Source organism: Tachysurus vachellii, chromosome 13, assembly GCF_030014155.1.
Source record: "Tachysurus vachellii isolate PV-2020 chromosome 13, HZAU_Pvac_v1, whole genome shotgun sequence".
NCBI lineage: Eukaryota > Metazoa > Chordata > Actinopteri > Siluriformes > Bagridae > Tachysurus > Tachysurus vachellii.
In genome coordinates, this window is record NC_083472.1 from 13,263,654 (window position 1) to 13,291,191 (window position 27,538).

Here is a 27,538-nt window from a genome sequence, read left to right on the forward strand (position 1 = left end):
TACCATACTGGGCACCATAATTGGTCATTTGTCATCCGTTAGAATGTTTCAGGTTTCAAGCCCTTTGAGAAGCCATACTTTAAGAAGCCATTCTGCCAGTCATTAGTGAAGCTCCTTGCTGATAGCGCAGAGGTCAACTCCCAAGTGAGGGACCCTCTCTGCAACCTCTATCATAAAGAAATGCCTTGGAATTTGTATGGCATTCCCAGAAACCTTAGAATCTATCTCATGGGATAGGTTAAACATCAAAGTTTGGCTAGAGAATTGGTTGAAGGATTGAGTTCTTTATCCTATTCACACAAATACATGAGAATATATACATATGCATATATTTCGGCTCATTGTGGATTGTGATGTCAGCATAAAAACCAAAAAAAGTACTTTTGCACTGACTTACCAAGTCTTTGTTGCAATTACTGATTACTATGTTGGTTATAAGAAATGAGAAGTGTGAGATGATACTCACCCAGTACAGTGATCACTGCACTAGCGGTTACTGCACCTTCAGCATTACTGGCCTGACACTCATACATGCCCTCATCCTCTTTCTTCACCCTCTGGATGATCAGGACACCATTGTCCTTCAGAGTGATTCCTGCAGGCAATTTTAAGAGTCAAACAGTATATTGCTCTCTTTGCATTCTTAAATTATGGGCATTGTCTCAAAGCAGCATCACAGGAATATACAAATTCAGAATAAATATGACAAAGTTTAAAATTATATTTATATTTATCCCTAATAAGAAAGAGCCAGTGATGGCAAGGAAAAAACCCTGAGAGATATGATGAAACCTTAAGAGGAACCAGTAAAATGACGTATAAATGGGTGTGTTTAAGATAGAGCATGCTTGTTTATTCATAGAGGTAAAGAGCATTTATATGTGTACACACACCCTATTATTGTGATTTCATTAAATCACAAATTACTTTATTCATAAATTTAAAAATTGCCTTTATTTTGAATGTGATGAAATAATATGACATTTAAGTGAACTTGAATAGCAGATCATCTTCACCTGGTCCTTCTGTGATGGCAATCTTGTCCTTGTACCATGTAATAAATGGAGGAGGCACACCATGTGCCAGACATGTTAGTGTCAGCGTACTGCTGCTGTTTACATCCTGACTGGTCAAGTTCTGAATCAACCAGGGAACTCTCCTCTCTGTACAAGTAGTTGAACAGTTAACAAACTGAATATGATAACTCTATTTTCACATTCTAACATGCATGTCACATTCAAAAACTTTTAGATATTTATGCAATTGTACAGAATTATCTCTATATGGAAAATGCCATGGAATCATAAAAGGATACGTGAATAAATGTAGATATGTAAATAGATGAAGAATATGTTCATGGATTAGTAGAAGTAACTCACCATCAATGATTAAGTTGGAAGTTGTATTGACCACAGATTTGGTGATCAAATTGACTGCTCTGCACTCATAGCCATTTGTGTTGTTTCTAGAAACATTCTTCAGTCTGAGTGATAGGGAGACAGAATAAGGACTGATCTGGATGGAGCTGTCACCCTGAACCTGGTGACTCTGTGAATCATACCAGCTCAGCCTATCATAGAGGAACCGTGTACCGTGGCAAATCAGAGTGACATCGTCTCCCTCAGTGGCTGTCAAGGGTTTGACCTCAAAAGACTGGGGATGTTCTAGAACACAATAAAAAAGAAAGATTTGTTCAGGATGTTGTATACTAGGAACAAAAGCCAGCATTGATTTCCCCATAGATTTTTAGATTCTTGACAATAAATTATATGACAATATTCACATTACAAATACAATCCTATAAGTGGTGATCAGGCCTCTTCATACTCCATACTGTAGTATCCCACAAAGCTGCACATCTCCGTCACGGAAAGTCAAATGTGCAGTTATTTCCTGTTTCATCACTACTAATTGGAAGCAGGTTGTTGGCGGAAGGCGGCAGAGATGGCCGACCTGAAGCAGTTACAATAGGAACCAGGCTGAGGCCGGGCCTCGGGGGAGCTGGAACACGCTTGTTTATTCACAGTGCTGGAGAGCGTCTCGAGTTCCGTAAGAGAACACAGCTGTTATTACAATTCGGTCCCTCTTACCAGCATTCCTGTGGTTAGAGTCATCCCCACCTTGGCACAGCACATTCTCTAGGCCATTGTATACTTCTCTGGTCCACTATAGCCTACCATTGCATTAATTTGCTAATTTCCTTAACTACTTTTAACGTGTCCCCTTTCTTTAACTACAGCTGGCAGATGTCTGTCTGTTATACAATACCTAATACCTAACTCTTCCTTGTTGTTCTAAACTCATGTGCACATCTTTTACATAACCCTCCTGTTCAATTCTAGAATAGTGGTTCATGATCAGAATAAAAGAAGAATGCAACCATGCCAAAAGCACAGTGCTCTCAGGAAGTGGAACTCCACACTTCACAGAATGTCATATGTCAGTGGGCAAATTTTTTAGTTTTTGAATTCTCTAATTTGCAATGCTGCATAGTGATATGGTTTCAATTAATGCCCCGCTCTCCCTTCTAATTGTACAATGCAGTGTGGATGTGCAAAGACTGCATTTCTGCATGTGCTAGGCTATTCATTAGCTTATGTATGTAGAATCAGTACAAATGAAAGGACCACATTTTACAGTCTGCTTAACCATATAATAAAAACCAGCAGAGACCATTTTTCATCTTTTGTCCATGAAAACCACATTAAATCTATAAATTTCACTTACCATTCACATAGAAATGAGTCGCCATTGTCCTCTCTCCAAGGTTATTGCTGGCTTTGCATGTGTACACCCCTGACACATTAGCCATCACGACCAGGGTGCTTACTGTCTGTTAAAAACAACACGTTTTTTGAAATATAAATGTTTTACTTATTGTTTTAGTACACAACCTAAATTGCTGCAAATAATTATATGGTACATGGTGGTGGTTTGTGTTGCATTATAAAGTTTTGCTGGGACCACAGAAAGTGTGCCTGGGTTGCATGTCATTTATACAATGTCAGCACACTAGTGGAATTTTATTAGACATAACAGTAAACTCAGTTGTTGGCAAAGGAGCAGACTCAAGAGCTCCCATAAAAAGTACAGCCATCACTTCAAATATATGCTGTCTCAGCATGTCTCAATATAAATGTCTTTATTTTGCTGGATGTACTCAAAGCTAATTACACCTGACATATAGGGGAAAAGACTTTGTAAACAAGTAGATTTGGTATTTTAGCAAGTATTGTCAGTAGGTTAATCAAGAACAAAGCAGGGAACTGGATTTCAGGCCAAACACTGTGGGTTTCTGTTGTTTTGTTTTGTTTTAGCTCTGATCAGCTGTAATATAAATCATCTTTTGAATAAATCACAAATATATAATTAACTAAAGACACCTATAAATACCACATAGACAAGTTACTTAGCTTGTGTAATTACTCCTATATGGTATTGTATTACAGCAAAATGCCATACAGTATTTCCATGTTACATAAGCTTAAATTTCAACAAATATACCCAAAAGATTGAATCCCCAATAGTTTAACTAGGAATTGTAACCAATGCCCTCACTCTTGGACACAAACCCTCTTCTTTCTTTTACTTGTAATTCCAAAACTTTCTGAAGCAGATCTTAATTTTATCCAATCTCAAAGCAACGCTATCCAATCTCAAAGCAAGGAAATTACAAAAAATTGTACCTTAGTGAGGTGGCGGAGCTGACCCTATCTTTTGAAGGCTGAGATTGGTTGTCCAATTTTTAAATAAGTGCTTTTAAAATATGGTCTAAATCAGCCTTCATTTAGTCTCAATGTTAAGTTATTTGAGGCTATATCGTTTAGGAATCACATTCCCGATTATAATAGAGATGAGCTAAAATCTGTATTTTACAAATGTAACAAATGTAATGTAATGTAAATGTAATCATCTCAGACACAGTGCAGAAATGTCATAACGCTAAATTATATAATTTATGCCGCCAAGGCATTTCGGGTTTGTTTCGGCTCTGTAAATGCCATATATATATATATATACATATATATATATATATATATATATATATATATATATATATATATATATATATATATATACGTATATATTCTGCGGTGTGTCTGAGATGTTACCTCTAATATGATCGATCACAAAAATAATCCCTACATGATCTAATCTGTAACATTTTATTAACTCACTATCATTATTAAATATTGTCTGCAATACATTTCTTGTCCCTCTTCAACTTTAGATCATTTTCTCCTCTGTTAAAGAAACTCCTAAGACTTTTTGACCTTATGAGCCCTTTTAAAGGCTAATATACTTTTATCTTTCCTAGGATCTTCTCTTTCACTTTAAGGGAAAACGCCTACATTTCTAAGAATGTTCTTACAATTATATCACTAGGAGTCACTAGGATATTAATTTTTTTTGTATTCAGCATACAATACATACCTTGTTTCTGCCATTTATTTCCTTTGACTCACTGGACATAGCCTTAATAAAGTTGTCTGGATATGAATATTTGGTACTTTCTTGGATAGTTATTGGATTCCTGTACAATTTGCACCTACAAGAAACAGGGGAAAGGAATTGTGATCTATGATTTAAAACTGCCTAAAGACTGAATCAAAGTATATATATGTTTGAATAAGGTTTGTTCTACACAGACACTCTTTTTGACACATCACATATGTGTGATTTCTGGCAAATAAAACTGAAATGTGCATGCAATGTGCGCAGGAAATCTATTTTACTCAGATTCAACTATCTCCTTCTGCTTTTTGTTTTAGTTGAAAATTGGCTGTAAACATAACAAAAATATGTGAATTTTAGTCATGACATTTCAAAGAGTATATGCTATATAAGAGTATATTAGAAACAGCCAGAACATATTTCCTAGTATTAACAAAAATCATCTGTTTAACAAATGCCACTTAAGTCTATATGCCTTTCAAGAGCACCTACAAATGTCTACTTGTTTTTTTTCTGATTTACTGAGTGAAAGACAACAAAAGATTATGCTTTATCCTACTGAGGAAAGTAACAATAGGATTAATAAGAGTAGCGGCCAAAGAGGAAGCGGTAGCTTGACAGGATGGGCTGATACATGCGTCACCACTTAAAGGAAACGCCCATCTCTGGCTGACTAAGATAAGGCTGACTCTAAGACCTCCCTGGTTGAAACATTTGATAACTTTTGCTTATGAGAGACCCAAACAAATCACCTACACTTCACACGCAACACACACCACAATTTGGTGATCCCCTCATTTGCAAAACCTCTGGCCAAATATCAAACACACAATAACCCTGCAATAAGCATCACTTGAAAATGATAAATTTGAATTCTGTGTTTATTGTGGAGTTTACTAAATAGAGGAATTTTACTGATTTTTCTTGATTTACTTGATTGTCTCCAACAATTATTCTGACAGTTATTCAGATAGATCTGCTGGCCTGCTGAAAACGGTCCTTAACACATAAGCAACATAAACAACATAACCAAAATAATGAACAAAAACAACTGATTATCACTGAACACCAGAATTGTTGGCTTTATTGGTTCCTCATTAATAAATGACTATATTAATGATTCCTGTTTCACAAACTTGGCAAACAAAATTTTTTGAATCAATCAAAATTTTAGACAAGCAAGATTGTGAATGCTATAATAGTTCTTTCTCTTACCATTTCCACAACAATTACAATTACTATTTATAATAGCAATGTTTTTTGTTTTGTATATTTTTGTGCAGGTTCACTCACTAATTGGCGTTTAAACTGGGCACACTGGATTGCTTCACATAATGAGCTCTGTGATTTGCAAGATTAATATCCTGTTGGGCTCCAAAGCTACGTAAATGGATTAAAAGAAACTGAGGAATTGTGGAACATTCTGATCATTCTGGACAGTTGCTAAATGTAACTGACATCATTTAACCTCTTGCAATTCCAACTCACTCTGTGCACTTGTGATCCGGGTCACAGGGCTGCCACAGCCATGTTATATTGGGCTTTGGAAATCCAGAGACAGTACAGGTAAGCTGGTGCTCCTGGCCTAGCCTGTAAGTCTGAGGGCCTACAGGAGCCACCTCTTCTTCAGATATTCTTGGTTTCACTGTGGAGACACACATAATATGGGTTTGAAAAACTGGAGATGGAGGCAAAAGGTTAATAGACAGTAAGAGGAAGCAGTAGACAAGATGGACTGAGGCATGCATTAAAGGAAAGGCCTTCATTCTCTGGCTAACTGAGATAAGGCTGACTGTGACCTCACTGGTTGATAACCTTTCTGTGACTGTGATTATAAAGGACCCAAACGATATACCACCAGCATTGGTGATCACCTAGGTTCATTTTGCACACCTCTGACCATAACACAGAAATCCTAAAGTCAGCATCACTTTAATATGATGTATGGAAATCCTTTTGATATGCAGTGGGTGTGTTTCTGCTGAGCCTAGTCCTTTCAGTTGTTTTATTGTAAAGAGGAACATTCTTGCTACAACTCTCGAAGAAGGACATTTTTTCTGATGAATTTTTCTGCTGACCTACTGAAATCAGACCATAATACATAAGCAATTTGTTCCCATTGTTACAAATGATTTTGCATAAACGGCAGAAATTGGGTACTTTGACTTTTGATTACTAATCCCTCTCTGTCCCAAATGTTGCATACAACATTCTTGAAATAATAATTACTTGTAATTAACAGCAGTCCTTCTAATTGCAAATTGTTAGATATGCAAGACACTTTGAGATTTTATTGTGAATGCTCCAAAAGTTCTGTCCCTGACCATTTCAACTAACCATAACCAACTTGATATTTATATTTGCCTGATTGTGTAATATGTGATAAGCCAGTGATTGATGCCATCTAGGAAATGTTTATATGCAGCATAAGAGAAAAAACGGCTGACTATAGCTGTCCTTAATTAAGTAGTTTGTTTTAAATAGTATCCAAATTGGAGGGCTGGATATGGTTTTGTTTAACAAGTCAGTTCAGTGGATACTAAAGTTGAGCAGGAAGGACAGTTGGCTGTGCATAGTGCAATGTGTTGTGCTGAAGACCCACAGGTCCCTTTCAAAGGCAGCTAATGAAGTCCAGGTGCATTCAATATGTCAATCTATTCCATACAAAAACAACCCAGTGATTTTACCACTGGAAACTAAGAGGGCCAGCAAAATGACACTGTAGAGAAAGGACTCGATGTTGTTGCCTTACTTTTGACCAAAAGTGTATAACTGATGTTCCTGTAAAGTCCATACTTCCGGTTGGATAAAGCAATGGTAAAGACTCCTGCATCCTTTTCTTTTACCTCCTTGACGATGAGGTTATAACCCATTAGCTCATAGCATAAGGAGGCATTGATGGGGAAGCCACCCTTGTACCTGTGAAAATGTATTACAGTAAAATACAGAGAATCTCTACTTCAATTACTCTGAATATGCACTTCATTAAGGATTACTGTTCATTATTAAATAATGTTATGAACCTACCACACTACTTTGTCTGGTGCAGGCAGAGCATCAAACTGGGGTTCAAAGTTCCATCTTTTACCTTCTTCAACAGTGACAACCTTATGAGTTCCATGAGTCACAGTGAGGAATGGATGCTCTATAATGTGCAACCAAAAATCTCTCACTTAATAAATAAAAATAAATAAATAAATAAAAATGTGTTCATATCCTATAATATATATTACCTACTCACCATGTACAATGACCTTGACTTTAGCATGCTTCTTAGGGCCATCTATGGATGCTGTGCAAATGTACATGCCACTGTCTTTTAGAGTCATATTGGGTATAATTAGTTCGCTGTTCATTTCAATGATGCTGTTAGGGTAACTCCTCCTCAAATGAGTCTTGTGAGTCCGATTGATCTGGCATACAGACAAACATTTCCTTTGTGATCATTACTTGTTTAACTGATACCCTAACCTAGTCAATTTGTATTTAACTAAAAAAAATCTATTTAATATTTAAGACAAAGAGACTCAAGATCCTAAGAACTCACAGAGTTGTGTTGGAATTCCCAATCAAATTTAATCCTGCCATTGAATGTGGTGTCTGCTGAGCAGGTGATGTTCAGTGTGTTTCCGACCAGAACTCTTACATGCTCAGGAGTAATGCGAACATTTCTGAAAACACTGGCTACACACATGAGAAAGAAAGTCATCACACGAATGTATAATATTACACATGAAATAATTGGAATTTGACCACTGTATATTTGAGATCATTAAAATTAAAAAATACTTACTACGACGTAGGAACAGGAAGTTTGCTGTGAACTTTGCTTCATTCACACTGGTGGCACATATGATCCTTTCAAAGCTCTTATAAGGACCTAGTGGAATCCTAAATCCAACTTTTGGGTCCCATGTTGTGCGTGCTTTGGCAGAGTTTTTCATGGGAGGAATCTAAAGAAAAATCATCAATTCTTTCTTTATGTAAGAAAATTTAAGTGAAAACTGATACATATTAAGAGCTCTACAGTAAAATGTAATTAAGTGGTAAGGCCATGTCTGGGCTTTCATTTAACATCTTTTGTTTGCAATATATCTTTCGATCTATCATGGTTTCAGACAGAGAGGAAGGGAAGGAAATGGATCGGATGAATGCCACAGATGTTCCAAAAGCAGGAAGGTCACACAACAATCTGTAATCTGACAGAGAAGTATTTGTCCATGGCAGCACCGGGTACAACTTAAGAGCACATAGACAATATGCACCCACTGGAAAATGCATCAGGATTTGAGTTCATCAACCCCCTTGACTTATCTTGACCAGCTGTTTTTTTCTACCTACTGCGTATTGCAAGACAATCATGTATAAAATGCTGGTTGTATTTATAGTCATTGTCTTTTATTCTGTAACACCTTCCCGTTCTTAAAGGAAGTAAACCGTATGGCTCCACAACCCATTTCAAGCTTCCTACCACCCCTGTCAATGTATCTGAACACACACAAATGCTTCAGAAAATGTCTGAAGCATGGAAGAACCTGTACAGTATGATTCTTTTAGTCCCACATTTCCTTTAATGCCTCATTCTAATAAACATATTCACCACTGTCTTTAATATTAACCTGTTAACTGAAAGCAGTCAGGAATACATAAGCAGCACAGAGTACTTACAGTGCAACCAGATATTGCAGTTTCTGACTCACAAAACCTTGTATGATGATGCCCTGATAAACATTCTATAAAATGTTAATATATGGATTTACAATGTATGAAATAACAATGTGAAAAATACTCACTGTTTCCAAAGTAACATTTTGACTAGGAGATGTTGTCCTGCAAGGGATCTCCAGAATTTTGTCATTCCTGTATGCAAACAGGATCTTTTCACTGCTGGTATCCAGGAATGGATGATGATGATCTGTGCAAAAAAAACATGATTATCTAACTTCTTTTAGAGCAAATTAATCATCTAATCTAATCTAATAATCATCTCACACTACTTCATTCCACAAGCAACCATTAATTTTGATTGTGCACCATTGTATTTTCAAAACTCTGTAAGTGAAATGTAAGACTAAAATAAAAAAAATGTTATTGGGAAGAGCATAATAGGCTTGCAACACAATCACACACCTCTCCTTTCTCCCAAATGTCACCCAACCCTTACAAATACATTCTTTTTCCTGCATCTTTGTCTCTCTGTCCCTGAGCAGCAGAGTTCTGTCTGCCTATTTGTTATCATAAGTGGCTTTTTAGTCTAGGATCATAAATATGTTATTACAAGGACTCATTGCCAGGTTGACTGATTCATGTTTTGTTAAAGTATCAGTGTAGTGCACAATGGGACATGTTACATATTCCAAAGCATTAGAGATCCTCATTTGGTATCTCACAGTAACATTGATTTCTTTACTGAGAAAATAACAGTAGCTAATATGGTGCTAGAATTTTCTGCTGCAGTTGTTGAACCATTTAGTTCTTAAGATTATTGTATTTTTGTTACAAAAACTTGTGCTGGAATGTAGCAAACAAAAACAGAATAAAACAGATAGAAAGTTGTCTACTAACTATAACCCTAGAAACGATGATTGTTCCAATTATATATTGTTTAGCCTGAGATGTATTCAAGAAGAAGATAAATAAATTATACACCAGACTTATCTACACCTGATATCTTACCTTTGACAAAGACATATGTGGAACTCTCATGTTCTCTGGAATAGTTGTGACTGCAATTGTAGTATCCTGTGTCTGTGTAGTTCAGGTTGTGTATCACCAGCTTGCTGCAGTGTTCAGTTTGCTCGCATGGTTCAACTTGAACCCCTTCAGAGTTCAGATTCCTACTGGCAAGCTTCCAGTGCACTTGGGTAGACCCCCTAATTCAAAGATTAAAATTATGGACAATTAAAAAGAACATACAGGAACTTGCACTGATGGCATTAATATTGTGAAACTGAGATTGTAATTCTGGTACTTATAGAATAGAGATATGGTCACTTAAGCTATCAGTTCTGCAAAAACATAAAAACTAAACTAGATAGACAAAGCTCCAATGCTGTTACAGTTTTACAATACACTGTTGAGAAAAATAAATAGTTAAAGCTAGAAGCCTTAGGGGTTCTGTTACTTCTCCCTGTTTGGGAACCCAACAACAGAGTATTTTTATGTTACAAGGAGTTTGGAAGCTAAGAACTATTGCCTACTGTGAGGGAACAAAAAGTCAAACAAATGGAATGGAAGTTTTTTTTAAAAAAACTTGCCATAAAATTCTATGAAGCAGTTACAGTTGAGGAACTACTAAAGTCTGGCAATTTATGCTCTGCAAATTGCTATATGTGATTATAATTCATAATATATAATTCATTTCTGATCAGACTAAATCCAATTTAATTGGAGTACTACACAGAAAAAGATACAACACAAATAATGGCATTTGTCAGTGTTACACCCATAGTACACAAGCATCGGTAGACACCTCTGGTTATTTGGATATTCATACCATAGTTATTTCATAATAATGAACTAATGGTTTATTTTTAAGTTTCCACTGTTAAACCTCATGCATTCTGATAAGTCTGACTTTCACATGGGAACATGCCTTTTCTTTGATGGTGTTTTCCCAGAAGAACATCAAACATGTCTGAAATACCAGTGGTTTGCATCCAGACTGAGAGGTCAAACAACTTTAGTCCTTCACAATGAGCCAGATAGAATGGACAAATCAGGGACATTAAGAGCACATGCCCTTCTAGGGAAGCATCACACTCTGAAGGCCCAGAGGGGTTTGCATTCCTGACATGATTGAAACATGATGCAAGTACCCATATATATTCATCAAACATACATATTTCACGTCACAATACTTCCACCTTTCTATACAAATAAGAATGATCTAACCAAATGAGACCATACTGATTGGTTCATGGTGTCGCTGAATTGTAATGCTGAATGCTCTAGGCAGAAATACAATTCTTATCTGATTCTTATCTGTCTTAATTTAATTCAGGTTTAAGTGCTGAGGGTAAATTAGGTTGAGATTTAAGAGAATTAGAAGTAGGCAGAGTCAGAAAAAATGTTTCCGGACTCATATCAACTATCCTTATGAGAGATGAGAATACAGTACCTGCAGATGAGTATGAGGGAGCCTCCAGCATGCTGCAGGTGTGTGTCTTTGGGAGGATGCAGCTGTGGGGCTAACACCATTTCTGAAGGAAACACAACACAGCCATGGCATTTACAGTATATATAATATGACTCTACAAGCATTCCTACCATTTAAAGCCTTATTAAACATACAGATGAATAAGACGGCTCAAAAGAATTTTGTTTTCAGAGAGAATAATCTAATTATGCTGTAATAATTGAATGTAATTGAGATTAGAATGATATAACCTCAAAATTTTATCCACTGTTAGCTGTATAATTGTCCTCATTATACAATATAGCTGAACATATTTTTGTTGCAGTTCATTCAGTAAGTGAGTGGATATTTGAAGGTTGTCTCTGAGAAATCTCACTTGTACCCTGTAGATATTGTCATCCTGGATGACTCCCATCAAAATACAAATGTTTCATAACTGGATGATCGGTCAAAATAAATTTGCATTGATTTGTGAACACAAAACCTGCTACCAAAATCCCCCACAGCACATCAGATCCACCAGGTTCTGTGAAACAAAGACAGTTCTGCTCTATATACTGTCAAAGGATTCCTGGACTGTGGTTTGTGGATAAGCTTCCTGCAACACCTGGGTTCTATGCAAGACAGCTGTCAGACTCAAGTAAAATAATACAGATAGATGGTAGGTTGCCTTACCTTCAACAAAAAGTGTGCAGCTTATATTCCTGTAAAGCCCATTCTTCTGGTTGAATAAAGCAATGGTAAAGACCCCTGCATCCTTTTCTTTTACCTCCTTGACGATGAGGTTATAGCCCATTAGCTCATAACATGAGGAGGCATTGATGGGGAAGCCATCCTTGTGCCTGTGAAGATTTATTACAGTAAAATACAGAGAATCTCTACTTCACTATTCTGTTCATTCCCTGCATTAAGGATCACAGGTTATTATAAAACAATTTTATGAACTTACCACAACTCTTGAGCACGCATATCATCAGCCTGTGGTTTAAAGTCTGACCTTTTACTTTCTTTAGCGACAAATGTATGCGTTCTATGGGTCACACCGAGGAAAGGATGCTCTACAAACAATAACAAAATAATCAGATTTCTCATTTACTATAATAACTAATAATAAACTAATTTACAATAATTACTAATAAGTAATAGCACAGAAACTGTCCATCACATACTCACCATATACAATGACTGTGACCAAAGCATGCTTCTCAATGCCACTTAGTGTTGCTGTGCATATGTAAATGCCACTGTCCTCCACAGTCACATTGGGTATAATTAATTTACTGCTCATTACAATGACCTGGTTAGAGTTGCTCCTTCTCAATACAGTCTTGTGAATCCTACTGATCTAGCATACAGAGAAACAATTCCTTTATAGTCACTATATTCAAAATTATACAAACTGTATAAACTTAGTATTACATCTATATGTCTTAAAGTATGTAGACACCAGAGTCATGAACATCTCATTCCTAAACTGCTGGTATTAATATCAGGTTTTTCTCCCTTGGCTGCTATACAAATTTCTTACTACTGATAAGACTTTCCATTAAATTTTTGCGCTATGGAAATAAGCATTTGTGCCTACTCTGACTCTGCTGAGAATTCATAGTGGACAGCCATCACTCCAGTTCATCACAAAGGAAATTGGTGCAACTGAGATCAGGGTTGTGTGAAGGTACAAATTACTATTTGTAACTCTGTACAAATTACTATTTCTACAGCATATAAAGACATTCTAGAGACAACTGGGTGTTCCCAACATTGTAGCAACAGTTTAATGAAGTCACCCACTGCCATGAGAATTCTCTTGTGCACAAAATGAGATTGGTTTGTCACGGTTGGTGTGGATGAACCCAAGCTCTAAATGTGCCTACCTACTTTTGGCCATATCGTGTATGTGGAACAAGAGACTACAGATCTCTTGTGTAACCACAGATTATTTTTCATGATGAATAAATAATTGATTTTGGTTTATCATAAATACTTACAGATCTGTTTTGGAATTGCCAATCAAATTGAATCCTGCTATTGAATGTGGTGTTTCCTGAACAGGTGAGTTCCAGGGTATCTCCAACGTGGACCCTCGGATGCTCAGGAACAATCCGTACATTGTCCAGAACATTGCCTAAGCAGAACACAAGTGTTGGACATTACATTATTGTATACTGTTACACATTAAATATTTCAAACACAGATGTTGGCTCGATAACTGATGTTACTGACTGCCTTATATTTGAGAACATGTTAGAAAAAAGCACTCACTACGAAGCATTAAGATGAAGCTTGCCGTGACTTGTTTGTTATTCACACTGGTGACACAATTGATGATGTTGTAGTTCTTAAATGGACCCAGTGGAACCCTAAACCCCACTTTTGGATCCCATGACACGTGTGCTTTGACAGAGTCCTTCATGGAGGGAATCTAAAAAAAAAGATCAGTTTTAAGGTCATCTACCAGTTCATTTTCTATAAAATGGAATTAGGTTAAACTGAAAACTTATACACATGATAAGGGAATATCACATGTAAAGCAATTCAAGTCTGTGGGACTTATGTATTTGAAAAGAGAAAAAGAAATGTCTGTAGTATCATTTCAGATCTTTTGTTTATTAATTTACTTTTGATCTATCGTGATGTTAAGAAAAGAACAAAGAAAGGAAATTGGCAGGATAAATGCCACAGATGTTCCAACAGAGAGAAGGTCACACAACAATTTGTAGCATCTAACCAAGAAGTATTTGTCACTGGCAAAGCAGCGATGGGTACAGCTTAAGAGCACATACACACTACAGTATGTGCAAGCTGAAAAATTAATCATGATTTAAGTTTATCAACCTCGTTGAACTGTCTTGGCCAGCTGTTTTTCCTACCAATATTACATGACAATTATCTATAAAATCCTGGTTGTATTTATAGACATTGCCTCTGTTCTGGATGGAAAATGTACAAACACCTTCCTGTTCTTAAAGGAAGTAGACTGGCTGGCTCCACAACCTTTCTGAAGCTTCCCTGCACCTCTGATAATGTATCTGAACACTTGCAAATACTTCAGAAAATGTCTGAAAACCTGGAAAATACTTACAGTCCCAAACCTCCTTCAAATGCTCATAGTAATAAAATTTGTATTGTAATAAACTACTGCAATGTTAATGTGTCAGATGAAAGCAGTCAGGATGTATGATGGAAAGAGAATTCATAATGCAACCACATATTGCAATTAATCACATCTAAAACCACCTTATATTGGTTCATTCTGGCATAAATCCATCCTAACAAAGTCCTAACATATGTCTGTACAATGTGTGAAATAGCAAGCGGAAAAAATACTCACTGTTTCCAAAGTAACATGTTGGGTAGGAGATGTTGTTCTGCAAGGGATTTCCAGAATTTTTTCATGCGCATAAAGGATGTTTACCTTGGAGGTGTCCAAGAATGGGTGACGATGATCTATGCCAAAAAAATATACATATGCAGATTATAAAGTTTGTGCATACTATATGTATATAGGCATATGTGATCTAACTATATAAGGCATCTCCTGAAGTTTTTGTCACACACAACTACTGTGACACTCAGTAAGGTACTGGAAAAACCGAAGCCAAACAGGAAATAATAGTCAATGACCAGAGCTTCCAACACAATCACACTCAGCTTCCGTCTCTCAAAAGTCATCCATCCCTGTACAAATACCTTCCTGTCCCTGCATCTTTCTCTCACTGTCCCTACACAGTTGAGTTTTTTTCTGACATGGCATTTCAGTGTGTAATAAATATGTTAATAGAAACAGGCCTGGGGTCTCTGAACTCTGAACAGAGCTAAAATTAATGATCATCCAAATTAGAGCTTCTTTAGACTCCTATCCAAATCTGATAACATACCTTTGACAAAGACATATGTGGAACTCTCATGTTCTCTGGAATTGTTGTGACTGCAAGTGTAGTATCCTGTGTCTGTGTACTTCAGGTTGTGTATCACCAGCTTGCTGCAGTGTGCAGTTTGCTCACACGCTTCTACTTGGACCCCTTCAGAGTTCAGATTCCTACTGGCAAGCTTCCACTGCAGCTGGATTGACCCTCTAATCCAAAGATCAATAATGACTGTTAGGATATATAAAACATGTAGCAAGATCCACAGATAACACAACTGGCTTAATTCACTGTTTCAAAATGTAGAATAACAAGAGGATGTTAACTGGTGTTTGTATTATAAAACATAACATTTCACATCTGTACACAAATAGATATTTAACAGCTCCATTAATTTATTTTAATTGCCACACCATATTAATTTTCAAACTATTTCCCATCCATATATCTTAAATATTGAATGATTTAATGATTTAAAATATTTAAAATTTATATTGCATTCTAATGAGTCTGGCTTTCACATGGGAACATGCCTTTTTTTGGATGGCGTGTACTAGCAACACATTTTTCAGACAAGATCGCATTAAACCGATCCCAGAAGAGCATCAAACATACCATGTCTGACATACCAGTGGGTTTGCCTCCAGACTGGGAGGTCAAACAAATTTAGTCCTGTATAATGAGCCAAATAGAATGGACAAATCAGAGGCATTTAGAGCATATGACCTTGTAGGGAATCGTCTCACACTGGGGTTAGCACCCCAGAGGGTTTTGAATTCCTGACATGATTGCAACAAATATGCAAGTCTTCATAAATACTTAATAAATATACATGTTTTATTTCACATTACTTCCACCTTCATGTACCAATTAGAATGATTTAAACTAATGAGACCATATTGATTGGGTCATGGAGTCACTAAATCTGCAATGCTCTAGGCAGAAATACCATTCTTATCAGTTTTAATTTCAGTGCCGATGGTAAATTAGGCTGAGATTTAAGGCTGAGCATTAGGAGTCATGTTTCTTGTCTCACACCAACTATATGTCTTTTGTATAGCTATGTATAACCTCTAAGTAATGTTCCACAATTTTGGGGGTAAGTAAAATGTCTGTGTGATAGTAATAGTATTGATATTAATATTAGTATTAATAGTAGTAGTTGAATACCTGCAGATGAGTATGAGGGAGTCTCCAGCGTGCTGCAGGTATGTGTCTTTGGGAGGATGCAGCTGTGGGGATAACACCATCCCTGACGGAATCAAAACACAATCATGGAATTCAGTAACATTATTCCTCTACTAGCTGCAGTGTTATGAGTGTAAGTACTCAAATGACTGAATTTTTTACTCAGAATCAAGCCAGACCAAAATCTTCTGTGGCGTCATCTCTATCAGCACAAAACCAGAAAGGTCCCTTAAATCTCTTGGTCAGTTTACCTCAAAGTATCTTTCTGTCCTGTCTCTTATTCAACCGCTTTAAAGAAGCTTGCCCAGCCTTCACTGTGTTATTTTTATTGTCTCAAAGATAGAGCAATATTGTTAAAGAATTACACTTTGTGTGTGGTCAGTTGAAATAGCTGACAGTAAATTGAGACCTGCTGAGGATAGGAAACACTGTCTGGCTCCCTGATGTCTGAAAGGTATGTGTTCATTGTGCTTTTTGTCCTGCCAAAGATGGTTATTTTAATTTGTATTTTTTAAGTTGCCTTGCAATGGATATAGCGACTATATGTAAAGTGTCAGAAAAAAATTACAAAATGTCTTCAGTCCCTAATAGTGGTTACAGTTTCATTCTCTCATTGTACACACTCTCTCGCTTCTTCACTATTTCCCCTCTATTTATAAAATCTTTACCAGACTATATGCCTATAAATTTGAATGTGAACCGTTACTTCAGTCTTGCACACCTGCAAACACACGAATATACAAAACCAATTAAATCTGTTCTGTGCATTGTTAAAGTAAGTAAGCACAGCTGCACTGGAAGAATGAACTTACTCACCAATGCTGCTACTTAATATGAACTTCCTCCCAGTCTGCTATAACACCATTGTTGTTTTATGTCCCAAGGTTAGTTAAAGGGAAGGTATATTACTTGTGTCCCCACCTCTCTCAGACTGATACTGCCCAAAACTGTGACTTTAAATATAGCTTAAGCATTTCTGTATTCCCAGACCACTTAATTGTGATGGTATTTCATGTCTAATTAAATTGTAGAACTATTTTGTTAGTTTAGTTGTGTAGATGTCATGCCATTTCACATGATGCTTAAAACCATAATAAGTCCTGCACTAGATATGCATCACTATGTGCCAGCAGAACTTTGTGCAGGATTTCCTATAAAATCCCTACAACCATATCAGGGTTTAACCATCCACATTAAAAGTGTGTGAGAGTTAATAGTTGCTAGTTATATATGCTCTATATAATTGTGTATGTGACAAATAAAAATCTTGAATCTTGAATCTAGTAGTGTGTGAGGCTGTAAATGACTGAAAGGAAAGACCAGTAGCCAGGGTATGGCTAATTGATTTTGGTCCCTGCAATGAAATGTGCATGTAGCTTAAGTCTGCATCATTCCTTTTATATTGGTGCCAGGTGGTAATTGTGCACTTGGGCAGTTAAACAGAAAATACACACATGCAAACATTCCCTCTCCCATGAGTACATTCTCACAGATGTGGACCTGCACGCATACACTGCTGAGAAACCCAGCACTTTAAGTCTACAAACTATCATTGCTGATCCTCACAGCTGTTCTGCTCAGCAGGGCTTCCAGCAGAACTTAAAAAGCGTTCTTTCTGATAAATTTCCACCATATCTGTCTCTTTGCACCCACGTGCCCCCTTCTTCCACCCCCACCTGCCCCTGAGTCCTGCCCAGTGTTGACCTCAACAAAGCAGCTTCGCCCCTTCTTCCACAGCTGTGGCCTGCATTCCTCAGAACATTGTCTGAAAAATACCAGAAATAGAGTTTGCAGTTGGGGTACTTCAAGGGATATCGATCGTCATTCCCAGAGAATCCCATTAAAACTATGTAACAAGCATGAATATATGAAAATATTGTCTGTATGCAGGACTTAGCAAACCTGCTTGGGCTCCAGTTATCGTTAAACTTTCATTGACGTGAGTTGAAAGTTGCTCAGATATGTATTTCTCTGTGTGGTTGATTCTTCATCTTCTAAATTTCTTCTTCATTTAAGTCCAATATTCTTCATTTAAGTCTAATAATGTACCATGAGACCAGGGAACATTTGATCCAATTTTGACATTCATTTAAGGAATTGCACTAAAATACGCATTAAAGGAAAACAAATTATATCACAGATATTGCTGACTTTAATAAAATATAAACCAATTTAGAGTTAATTCAACAAGCTAGAAGCACACTAAGAATAATTAATTCAGGCAAGTGGAACTCCACCTCATTTATTAAGAGTTGTGAAATGCACTACTTTCATACAAGGTTAGTAATGGATTGTATGTTTGAGGAAATTACACCTAACAGCCCTGAAACTGCTAGTCATAATGTGCGGAATTCCCTTCACTGCAGTTAATTCAGGACTCCCTGTTCTTCCTGTCCACTCACTGTGTGATGCAGTGTGCCAGTAAAGGCATCTCAGAGGAGGGAATCATTTTTGAACACACACATGCACATGCACATGCACGTGCACACACACACACACACACACACACACACACACACACACACACACACTCACACACACTCACACACACAACAATAGGGAATCACAGTTCCTGTAGCCTTGGCACAAGGTTCACTCATACTAAGAAAAAAGTGTAAAAAAATAAAGTCAGAGGCTGCATGAAAGAAAAGGGTGTAAAAGACTAACATGCATTGTTTTGCCTTTGGATACTCCACAGAGAATGACCACCCTCATTGTGCTTACTGAATATCCATTCTGCTGCTTTATCATTGTGTTTCATGGGAATGGATATTCCTCAGGGTTTTACTGCTTTGTGCCATGGCAGTTATACCTTGATAAGAGAGAAAATGATCTGCAAAAACAGGAAAATCATAAATGCTGAGACTAAGATAGTCATATTAGAATCTTATATATTTCATATTCCCTCCTCTGGCAAGCTCCAAGGTTAATGCAAGAGTGAAAAGAATAGACTTTTTTTATTATATTGTACTTTGGTCTTTAGAGATTGGGGACCTGTCAATCTCTCTCTATTCTTACAAATATGCAAGTAGAAAAACACATGGACCACTGATACTGTCACAGTCAGGTTTTACTAGTAATACTAATCAAATAAGATGATACTACAGACTCTACACTATAACAAACAATACATACTACAGTATATCCTTCAAAAGAGGAAAAGAAGCCTGTAAGCTCTCATAATATGAACTAAATCTCACAGGATTTACATTGACTGGTGAAGGACATTCACCCTGAAATTGCAATATAAAAGTATTAAAAATGCATTATAGCTGGCTCTGAAACTAATCTGTTTATCACAGGGCACAAGGGAAACGGCATCATTCCTAATATTTAGGCCATTTATAAAGCATGTATGTGAGCTAGAAGCCATTTTCACTGCTCCACTGCCTACCACAATAACTCTGTCAGACATTTAAACACTGAAAAGTGCAAGAGACGGGTAACATTAACATGTATCGCAACCCCTGTGTTGGCACCTGCCTCTCAGATACAGTGAGACCTTGTATATGTGTAGTCTGCTCACACATTCCACTCATTAATTGAAAGTTGATCTGACTTTGCACTTGGCAGACTTGCACTTGACTGTCCTTTTCTCGGGCCTCTTTCCTAGTGCAACCTCTTTACTAGTGCAACACAGATATCCTCTACAGTGCACACAGAATGCCTTCTGACTGAAGAATCATGATCTGACATAAACAACAGACTACATCTGTGACTTTGACACAGGAAAGCAGTTAGCATTTGTCTTTCTCAGTATAACATTTATTTGAGTAAAGTCTACTCTTTAGAGTAGAGAAGAGCTTTTAAAGCAAAAACTAAATAGGCTACGCTGTAAAATTAAGTGATGACTCAGTTGATCCATCACATGTGTACTTCATATAACAATTTGCTCTAGCCAAGTAAAGTGCTTGTTATGATGCCTGATGTAAAAATTTCTGGCTTATCCGATACATCTTTGCTTATATTTCCAGTTAAAAGCAGTGTATTTCAGTGTATTTATATATACATGGTTGGTAAAGACTATGCATTTAAATTCAAACTAAACTCGGGTCTTATATAAAGATTTAATTTGTCTGGTGATTAACTTTATTGACTCAGTGGCTTCAGACTGCTTCAAAGTGTGAAATCAAATTTAGTGAAAGAAATTTAGAAAAAATTATTCCTGGGTAAAATATTTAAGCATATTCTACTAATGTCCCGCTACTAAATTGCTCATTGTTTCTTAAGAAAGAGCCAAGTCACATTTTGTCCCATTTATTCCCAGATCTTGAGTAATCTGGGTGATGAATCCACAAAGAATTCTGTTCGACCAATCACTAATTTACTGAGAATAGCACTTCAATTGCTGTAACATTATAGAAACTTTTTTTAAGTGTTTTAAGGCGCACTCCATGTTTTAGCTAATAAATTCCTGACCAGGGTAAAGCAAGGGTGAATAAATGAAATAATTATTTATTGTTCACATTTAAGTAATATTACTTCAATAGTTGAATTATGTACATGACATAAATTCACACTGAGCTGGTCTATGTAATTTATTTAACAGTTAAATGTGCATGCCTACAAACAGTTTTAGAATGCCTATTGTATTCAACAGTAAATCAGTAGGAAATCAATAGTTGTGCCACAAACACAACTCAAAGCCATCAGATTCTAGTTGTTTCATCAATGAATATTGTAAAGACTCACAGATAGCATTGCTTCTACTGATTCTTTCAAATGTCCAAAAGTCTATCAGCTCAGTGTTTTGTAAAACAGTGCATTGATTGAAGACATCCATACATGTGTACTGCAATCCACGAGAGCATTTCACAGAGCAGCAACTTGGTACTTGTTTTAAATTATTTAGCTAAGAAATCTTGATTTGTTAACTATTCCATACATTTTAATTATTAGTTTAAGGTCCACAGAAGGTTGTAAACTGCTCCCCTACTTCTTAAACAATCTGCTTTCATTTCTTAAATGACGCATGCCTTTTTTGAATACATATTTTGTATAAACAATGCAAAGGCCTTCAGAAAACAATGGCATACTACTGTGTACCCAGTGATTGCATGAGGGAGTTATATTTACAGTTAATGGGCATGCAAGTAGCTTTGGGAAGGAATCTTTATTCAGGTAGCGTGTCACATTTCCCTGACCTCTGTGGGCCAGAACAATTCCAGGGTGCCTCCTGTCTCTCCATCCACTTCCTCCATGTGTGTTTCCCACGCTTGTGGACATGTGGACAGTGAAGGAAATCTATGTGGAAACCTTGTAGACAAAGCATGAGTACCAAAATGGCTACAGGTGGGAGGAGATGTATTTCCTCTGTTTTGATCCAAACAGGGAGTCTCTTTTTGTTTGGACACTAAGAGGAAGACATGTATCTGCAGATTCTTTAGCAACATCCCCCCTTTATATTCACAATTATTTATGGGCTGAGGGAGACAGTCAAGCAGCCATTTATCAACCATGCAATTCTCTCCTGTAAACAAAAAATTCCCTTTTTTTTTACTGGAAATTCGCCTCAATTACACTGGTTTGGGTTCAACTTCATAGTGAAAACAGATAATTTCAAACCATGCTCACCTACTGTGGATGTCAGTGTACAATATTCACTAAGCAGATATTATTCTATAACAAGCCTATATACGTGCTACATGGATCCCACTCCAGTGTGAGTGTAAACAAGGTGAATACAAATAATGACTTTATCAAGCTAGGAATCAGTGGCTGTTGTTTGTCTACTTTCTGATAAAACTTGTGGTATGTAAGTCAATTGTTCACCCACAGTCACTTACATGCAACACAGGCAAAAACACAAGCGGTCCATTAAAGGCAATTTGATGACTTTCTCACAGCTGAACAGGTACACAGCAGCATTAAAGCTCAGAATCAGTGTTTTCCTGGGACTAAACTCCCTCCTGTGCAATAAAAAGGAACTGCATTTCCCAGCTGAGAGCATCCAAACAGCTATAAAGTCACAGGTGCTGAAGTGGTGAAATTCACAATATTAATAAATGCTTAAGATTTCTTTCAAAGTCAGACTACCAGTCTGCTCCAACTCTGCTATTTTTCTCAGCTTGGAAGAGTAAGTTATAAATTCGAACCCGAGAAAGGATAAATAAGACATGATGGGCTGAAAATATGAGCACTTACCATTTACTGGTATCAAACAGTGAAAAAGAACGAATATGAGTACCGCGTTTTCCTTGGGAGTCATTTCCTTGGGAGTCGGTACTCTGCAGTACAACTCAAATGAACAAGTCAATCGTAAAGCAGCTCAAACTCCGTATAGATTATAATAACTCACAGATCGCACGAGCGCGGCTCATTCCACTGTTCAGTAGAGATACTTATAATAAAAGTACATTTACATAAAGTTCATATCAGATCCGACGAGGTGCATCCCATACCGCAAACAAGTGTTCCACTAAAGATGAGCCTCTCGCACAGGTGCGAATGTTCTGTTTTTCCCTTATAATTGTCTGTAAAAAAAAAAAAGAAAAAAAAGCCGAATAAGTTCCAGGACTGAAGATAAAAATCAGGGTAAATGATTCCAGATTAAATGATATGACTTGTTGAAACGTTTCGGCAGCTCATCACTCTCTCAGCTGCTTGGCTGCGCGCTCGCAGGCTTTATAGGAAACACGACGCAACGTCACAGTTCAGTGAACCTGGAGCGCCAAACTTACATCAGCTTCATGTACTGAGTCTATTTAAAAATGTTCCATGTTTTGTGGCTGTCACAATAAAAGACCTACTCTTCTGCAGGCAGCAGCATAGATTGTTTCTGACTTAATCTAAGTCCTAACAACCCCTGTAGAAAGTCAGCTTTTTGTAATTATGTCCACAAAATGTAAAGAAAAGGTGAAACCAAATGTTTTGCCTGAAATATAAACCTTATTCTTTTGATATTATACAAATTGTCAGTCACTGTTAATTCTTGTCCACAAAATCTTCAGATAGAAATAATATATTATAAAATAAAATAAAATAAATACAACAAACATTTTCATTTTACATCTGTGTATTTCTCACTACATTACTTCCCCAACAAAGCTTTTAAACTGATGGTATGTTTAGCCCATGACTTACTGAACCTGTACCAGAAGGTACTTATTAATAAAGATTTCAAAGCACCTCTGTAAGTCACTCAGGATCAGGATGACTGTCAGATGCCATAAATGTAAATATAAATGTTTTATCCACTATTATGGAGATGCTACTAAGATCAATTTGGAATTTTAGGCCATACTTCAATAATCAACTTTCTCAAAACCTTCTGATGGCATATATACCTCCTAGTGTTGGTTATCTTGGAGCAGATCTTTAATTCCACAGTGTCCTTTGGGCAAAAACATGTACACATTACACACAGTCATTACACTCATACGGTAAGTTACACTATCCTTTTTTACTGCACATAGTAGTTAAAATCTTAACAAACAAATGCATAGGACAAACAAGTCCTGGATTTATTTTTAACTCTTAAAATAACAGGATGCACATCTAAATTATATCAACACAGCTAATCAATGGTAAACTCTGTCCTTTTTCCTTATTTTCCCCATGGTGTCTGTAAGATCAATAAACTGTTCACCTTGATGCTAGAAATAACACACTTCATGCAGAGGCATCTCCATGCACTCCCAAAAGCTTTTGTTTGTTTTTAAGTGGACAAATTTGGTAGCAATTTGCTATGAATGATACACAGCTTGTTTTTTAAAACTATGTGGCAAAGAAGATGATATTGAGCATTGGAAGCCACTGTCCTACTCATTTCTGGTAAATACACTCTGTACATATTTTATTTGAGAAAAAACATTTACATTAACTTTAACATTAATATTTAACTTGTAATGTATTTACATTTTACTAAAATAGCCTACAAAATAAAATATTTTTTTTATATAAAAATAAATAAATAAAATAACTGGAAATAGTGTGCAGTTTAAATGTAGGCAATTTTCAAAAGTATTTTAATTCATTATTGGCCCAAATAAAGAAATACACTTGTTGGATTGTACATAAGAATGTTATCATACACCACTTATTTAAAAAAGACTCAATACACTTGTTATTCCACACCAATTAACTACTACAATATAGCTGATTTTACATCCTTAACACCACAACACACATAGAGATAAAGCAGAGTTTTTGTTTCATTTGCAAATGAGTCTTTAAAGCTGTGGACCATGGGCCAGAAGGGCAACAAGATAAGACTTGAGTATGAACAATTGCTGGAAGCTTAGATCTGAGAGAATTGGGCTTTTAAGACATTTCTTTTTTAACCCTGTGTGCCAAACACAACACAGTGTTCTAAACAGTTGTATGTGTTCAGCTTGAGCTCTTTCCTTGAACTCAGCAGTAACCTCATGTTTTAACAAAATTGTTTGAGGTAAGACATAGTAGCCTAAAAACACAATTATATACATATAATAGCATATCTTTCTCTAAAGTACAGAATGTGAGTTGCAGTTTTGTTAATCTATTATCATGAAACTAATATCATTATTTATTTAAAGTACGTACTTTAAATAAATAATGATATTAGTTTCATAATGTTTCATAATGTATACATATATATTCTATGTATACATATATTCATATATATTCTATGTATACATACTTGTATACATGCATTCATAATGTATTTGTTATAGAAATACAGCACTCAGCTAAGTTTAACTAAGTTTAAAAAAAAAAAAACACAGTTGTCATAATGTATATATTGGCTGCTCCTAAAACTTTTCAGATTTCAAACTGGTATATAGTCAGTTAAACATAACATAGATAAACATAAACCTTTTCATAGGGTTTAATTCATATAGAACAGCAGACAGATATTGGAAACCACAATGCATTGTAAATATTTGTTCTCTTTCTAAAATACTAAATGATTGTTTTATAGCTAAAGCAGCTTAATGACATTATATGGAGTGAGGCATTCAATTTAATAAACAAAAATAAAAATGTGGATCTCACACGTTGGTGTTCCAGATTCAGCATGTGACAAGGGCTGCCATCTTGTGGTCAGAATGCAACACAGTCACAGTGGTTACTGTGTGTGTGTGTGTGTGTGTGTATGGGAGTGTTGGACTTATATAAATTTGTTATATACTATTTAGTTATATGCTATACTTAAATATATTACTATATAATATACCAAATATAGTTATTTATGTAGTTTGTGAATGTCTGTGCATGGTACTCTGCAATGGACTGGTGTCCCATCCATTATGTACTCCAGATCTACCATGTATACCAAAAATGAATGAAAAAGTAAACTGTTAAATGTTTAGGAAAACTAGCACTTTACAATTATAAAATAATACTGAATACTTTAACACCAGAGGCATTGGTAGGGCAATGGATTTCATGTTTGAAATCTCCTGAAAATATTTTTTTTTAGTTTCCAGGACATTTTCATTATTCCTGAATGGTTAACAGCACAGCTAATTATATATACCTCTGTAGCATTGCTACCTCATGGTTCCAGGGTCCCAGGGTCAATCCAATGTTTAGTTACTGTCTGTGATTCCATGGATGTTGTTCTTCTGTTTATGTGATTTCTCTCTAGGTTTTCTGTTTTTTTCTCGCACCTTTCATTAAAGTCAGTTAGTGATGTGCATGAAAATGTGTGCATGGTGCCCTGAGAGTGATCCATGGATTGACATGGAGAGGCTTAGCTAAAGGACAGGCAAGGCCGGAAGGAGCCCCAAAAAGGCTAACACTAAGTCAAAATATCAAATCTTGGTGCAGAATCTCCCAAACATGAGAAGTGTAATATACAGTAGTATTTATTTTCTTGGTAAAATTCATAATTCTACCAAAGGTATGGCAATGGTTTATCTAATCAGGAAGCTTGATCCAGTCCTAGTTGGCTTGTTTTGAGTAACACAATAGCAAAATAAGAAAAAAAGTCAGGAGGGCTGTTTGCATGTTTCGCGTTTGTACAGGCCCCCATTATTCCTAGAATCACCTCTGATTGGGTGGATTAGCATAATTACCAGCTTAAATCAAAATTTAAACGAGTATTAAAACAATGAAAACAATAAAAATCTTATTACAAATGCTGTTATATTGAAGTGCAGCAATAACTCATAGTTAACAATGCATGCAATAATTAGGAGTACCGAATAGCTTATTTATTACTAAGTATGTGAACAGAATTTCATGATTAACTATGTAGTAATAAACTGAGCCTTATGCAGTCTGCACCACTGCACACCCACACATACTGATATATAAAGATATAAACAGGCAGCTTGATGGGTGTGGCATTCAAACAATTCTTGACTAGCACTAAAGGTTTTCCAAGACAGGCTTCCCCACAATGTGATGCCAAATTCTTTCCCTGACACATGCATGTAGAGTATGATTTTTACATGTTAGAGGAGAAATCAAGATTCATCATACAAGATTCATCATTCATCAGACAGTCATCAACTGTCCAGTTTTAATTAGCCAGTGCTCAGATGTTGTCCTTTACTGTGAACAGCAGAAGATGACCAAATGTGATCTGCTGTTGTAGCTCAGCTGGCATGAGGTTTGATGCAATTTGCATTCTGATTTGCTTTTTCTGCTGCTCTTCGCATTGTAAAAGGTTGTTATTTTAGTTACCATAGTCTTCCAGGCAGTCTTCCTGATCATTCTCCACTCACTCCTTGTTTAACTGTCATTAGATGTTTTTGTACCATTTTGTGTAAACTCTATAGAATATTGTAGATATTGTTCTTGAGACAGTGCAGACAGACAATACAATTCCCTACAGGACATGCGCACTCTGTAATAGACCATTGTGCAAATAAGCGGATGTAAACAATAAGAGGAATCTTGTAAACATATGTAAGCATACAATAGCAGCAGCTGATGACAGCAATTAATTAGAGACGTGCAA

General features: G+C 36.3%; 1 protein-coding gene across 2 annotated transcripts in view; it reads right to left on the minus strand.

The window, feature by feature from the left end:
* The window catches only part of kdrl (kinase insert domain receptor like), a 38,487-nt gene extending 15,251 nt beyond the window's left edge, over nt 1–23,236 (minus strand). Inside the window, exons 1-23 of one of the 2 annotated variants that reach the window (XM_060885973.1) lie at nt 22,792–23,236; nt 16,630–16,711; nt 15,472–15,668; nt 14,925–15,040; nt 13,856–14,015; nt 13,582–13,718; nt 12,767–12,938; nt 12,543–12,651; nt 12,269–12,435; nt 11,576–11,657; nt 10,132–10,328; nt 9,249–9,370; nt 8,249–8,408; nt 8,003–8,139; nt 7,697–7,868; nt 7,483–7,600; nt 7,208–7,374; nt 5,944–6,100; nt 4,435–4,549; nt 2,728–2,833; nt 1,380–1,664; nt 1,017–1,163; nt 467–595 (exon numbers count right to left, since the gene is read on the minus strand). In XM_060885973.1, coding sequence (XP_060741956.1) covers nt 467–595; nt 1,017–1,163; nt 1,380–1,664; nt 2,728–2,833; nt 4,435–4,549; nt 5,944–6,100; nt 7,208–7,374; nt 7,483–7,600; nt 7,697–7,868; nt 8,003–8,139; nt 8,249–8,408; nt 9,249–9,370; nt 10,132–10,328; nt 11,576–11,657; nt 12,269–12,435; nt 12,543–12,651; nt 12,767–12,938; nt 13,582–13,718; nt 13,856–14,015; nt 14,925–15,040; nt 15,472–15,668; nt 16,630–16,711; nt 22,792–22,855 — 3,298 coding nt within the window. In that variant the 5' untranslated portion in view covers nt 22,856–23,236. The remainder of the gene's footprint in view (nt 1–466; nt 596–1,016; nt 1,164–1,379; nt 1,665–2,727; nt 2,834–4,434; nt 4,550–5,943; nt 6,101–7,207; nt 7,375–7,482; nt 7,601–7,696; nt 7,869–8,002; nt 8,140–8,248; nt 8,409–9,248; nt 9,371–10,131; nt 10,329–11,575; nt 11,658–12,268; nt 12,436–12,542; nt 12,652–12,766; nt 12,939–13,581; nt 13,719–13,855; nt 14,016–14,924; nt 15,041–15,471; nt 15,669–16,629; nt 16,712–22,791) is intronic. The other variant, XM_060885974.1, reaches the window with a different exon arrangement.
* Nucleotides 23,237–27,538: the final 4,302 nt, after the last annotated feature.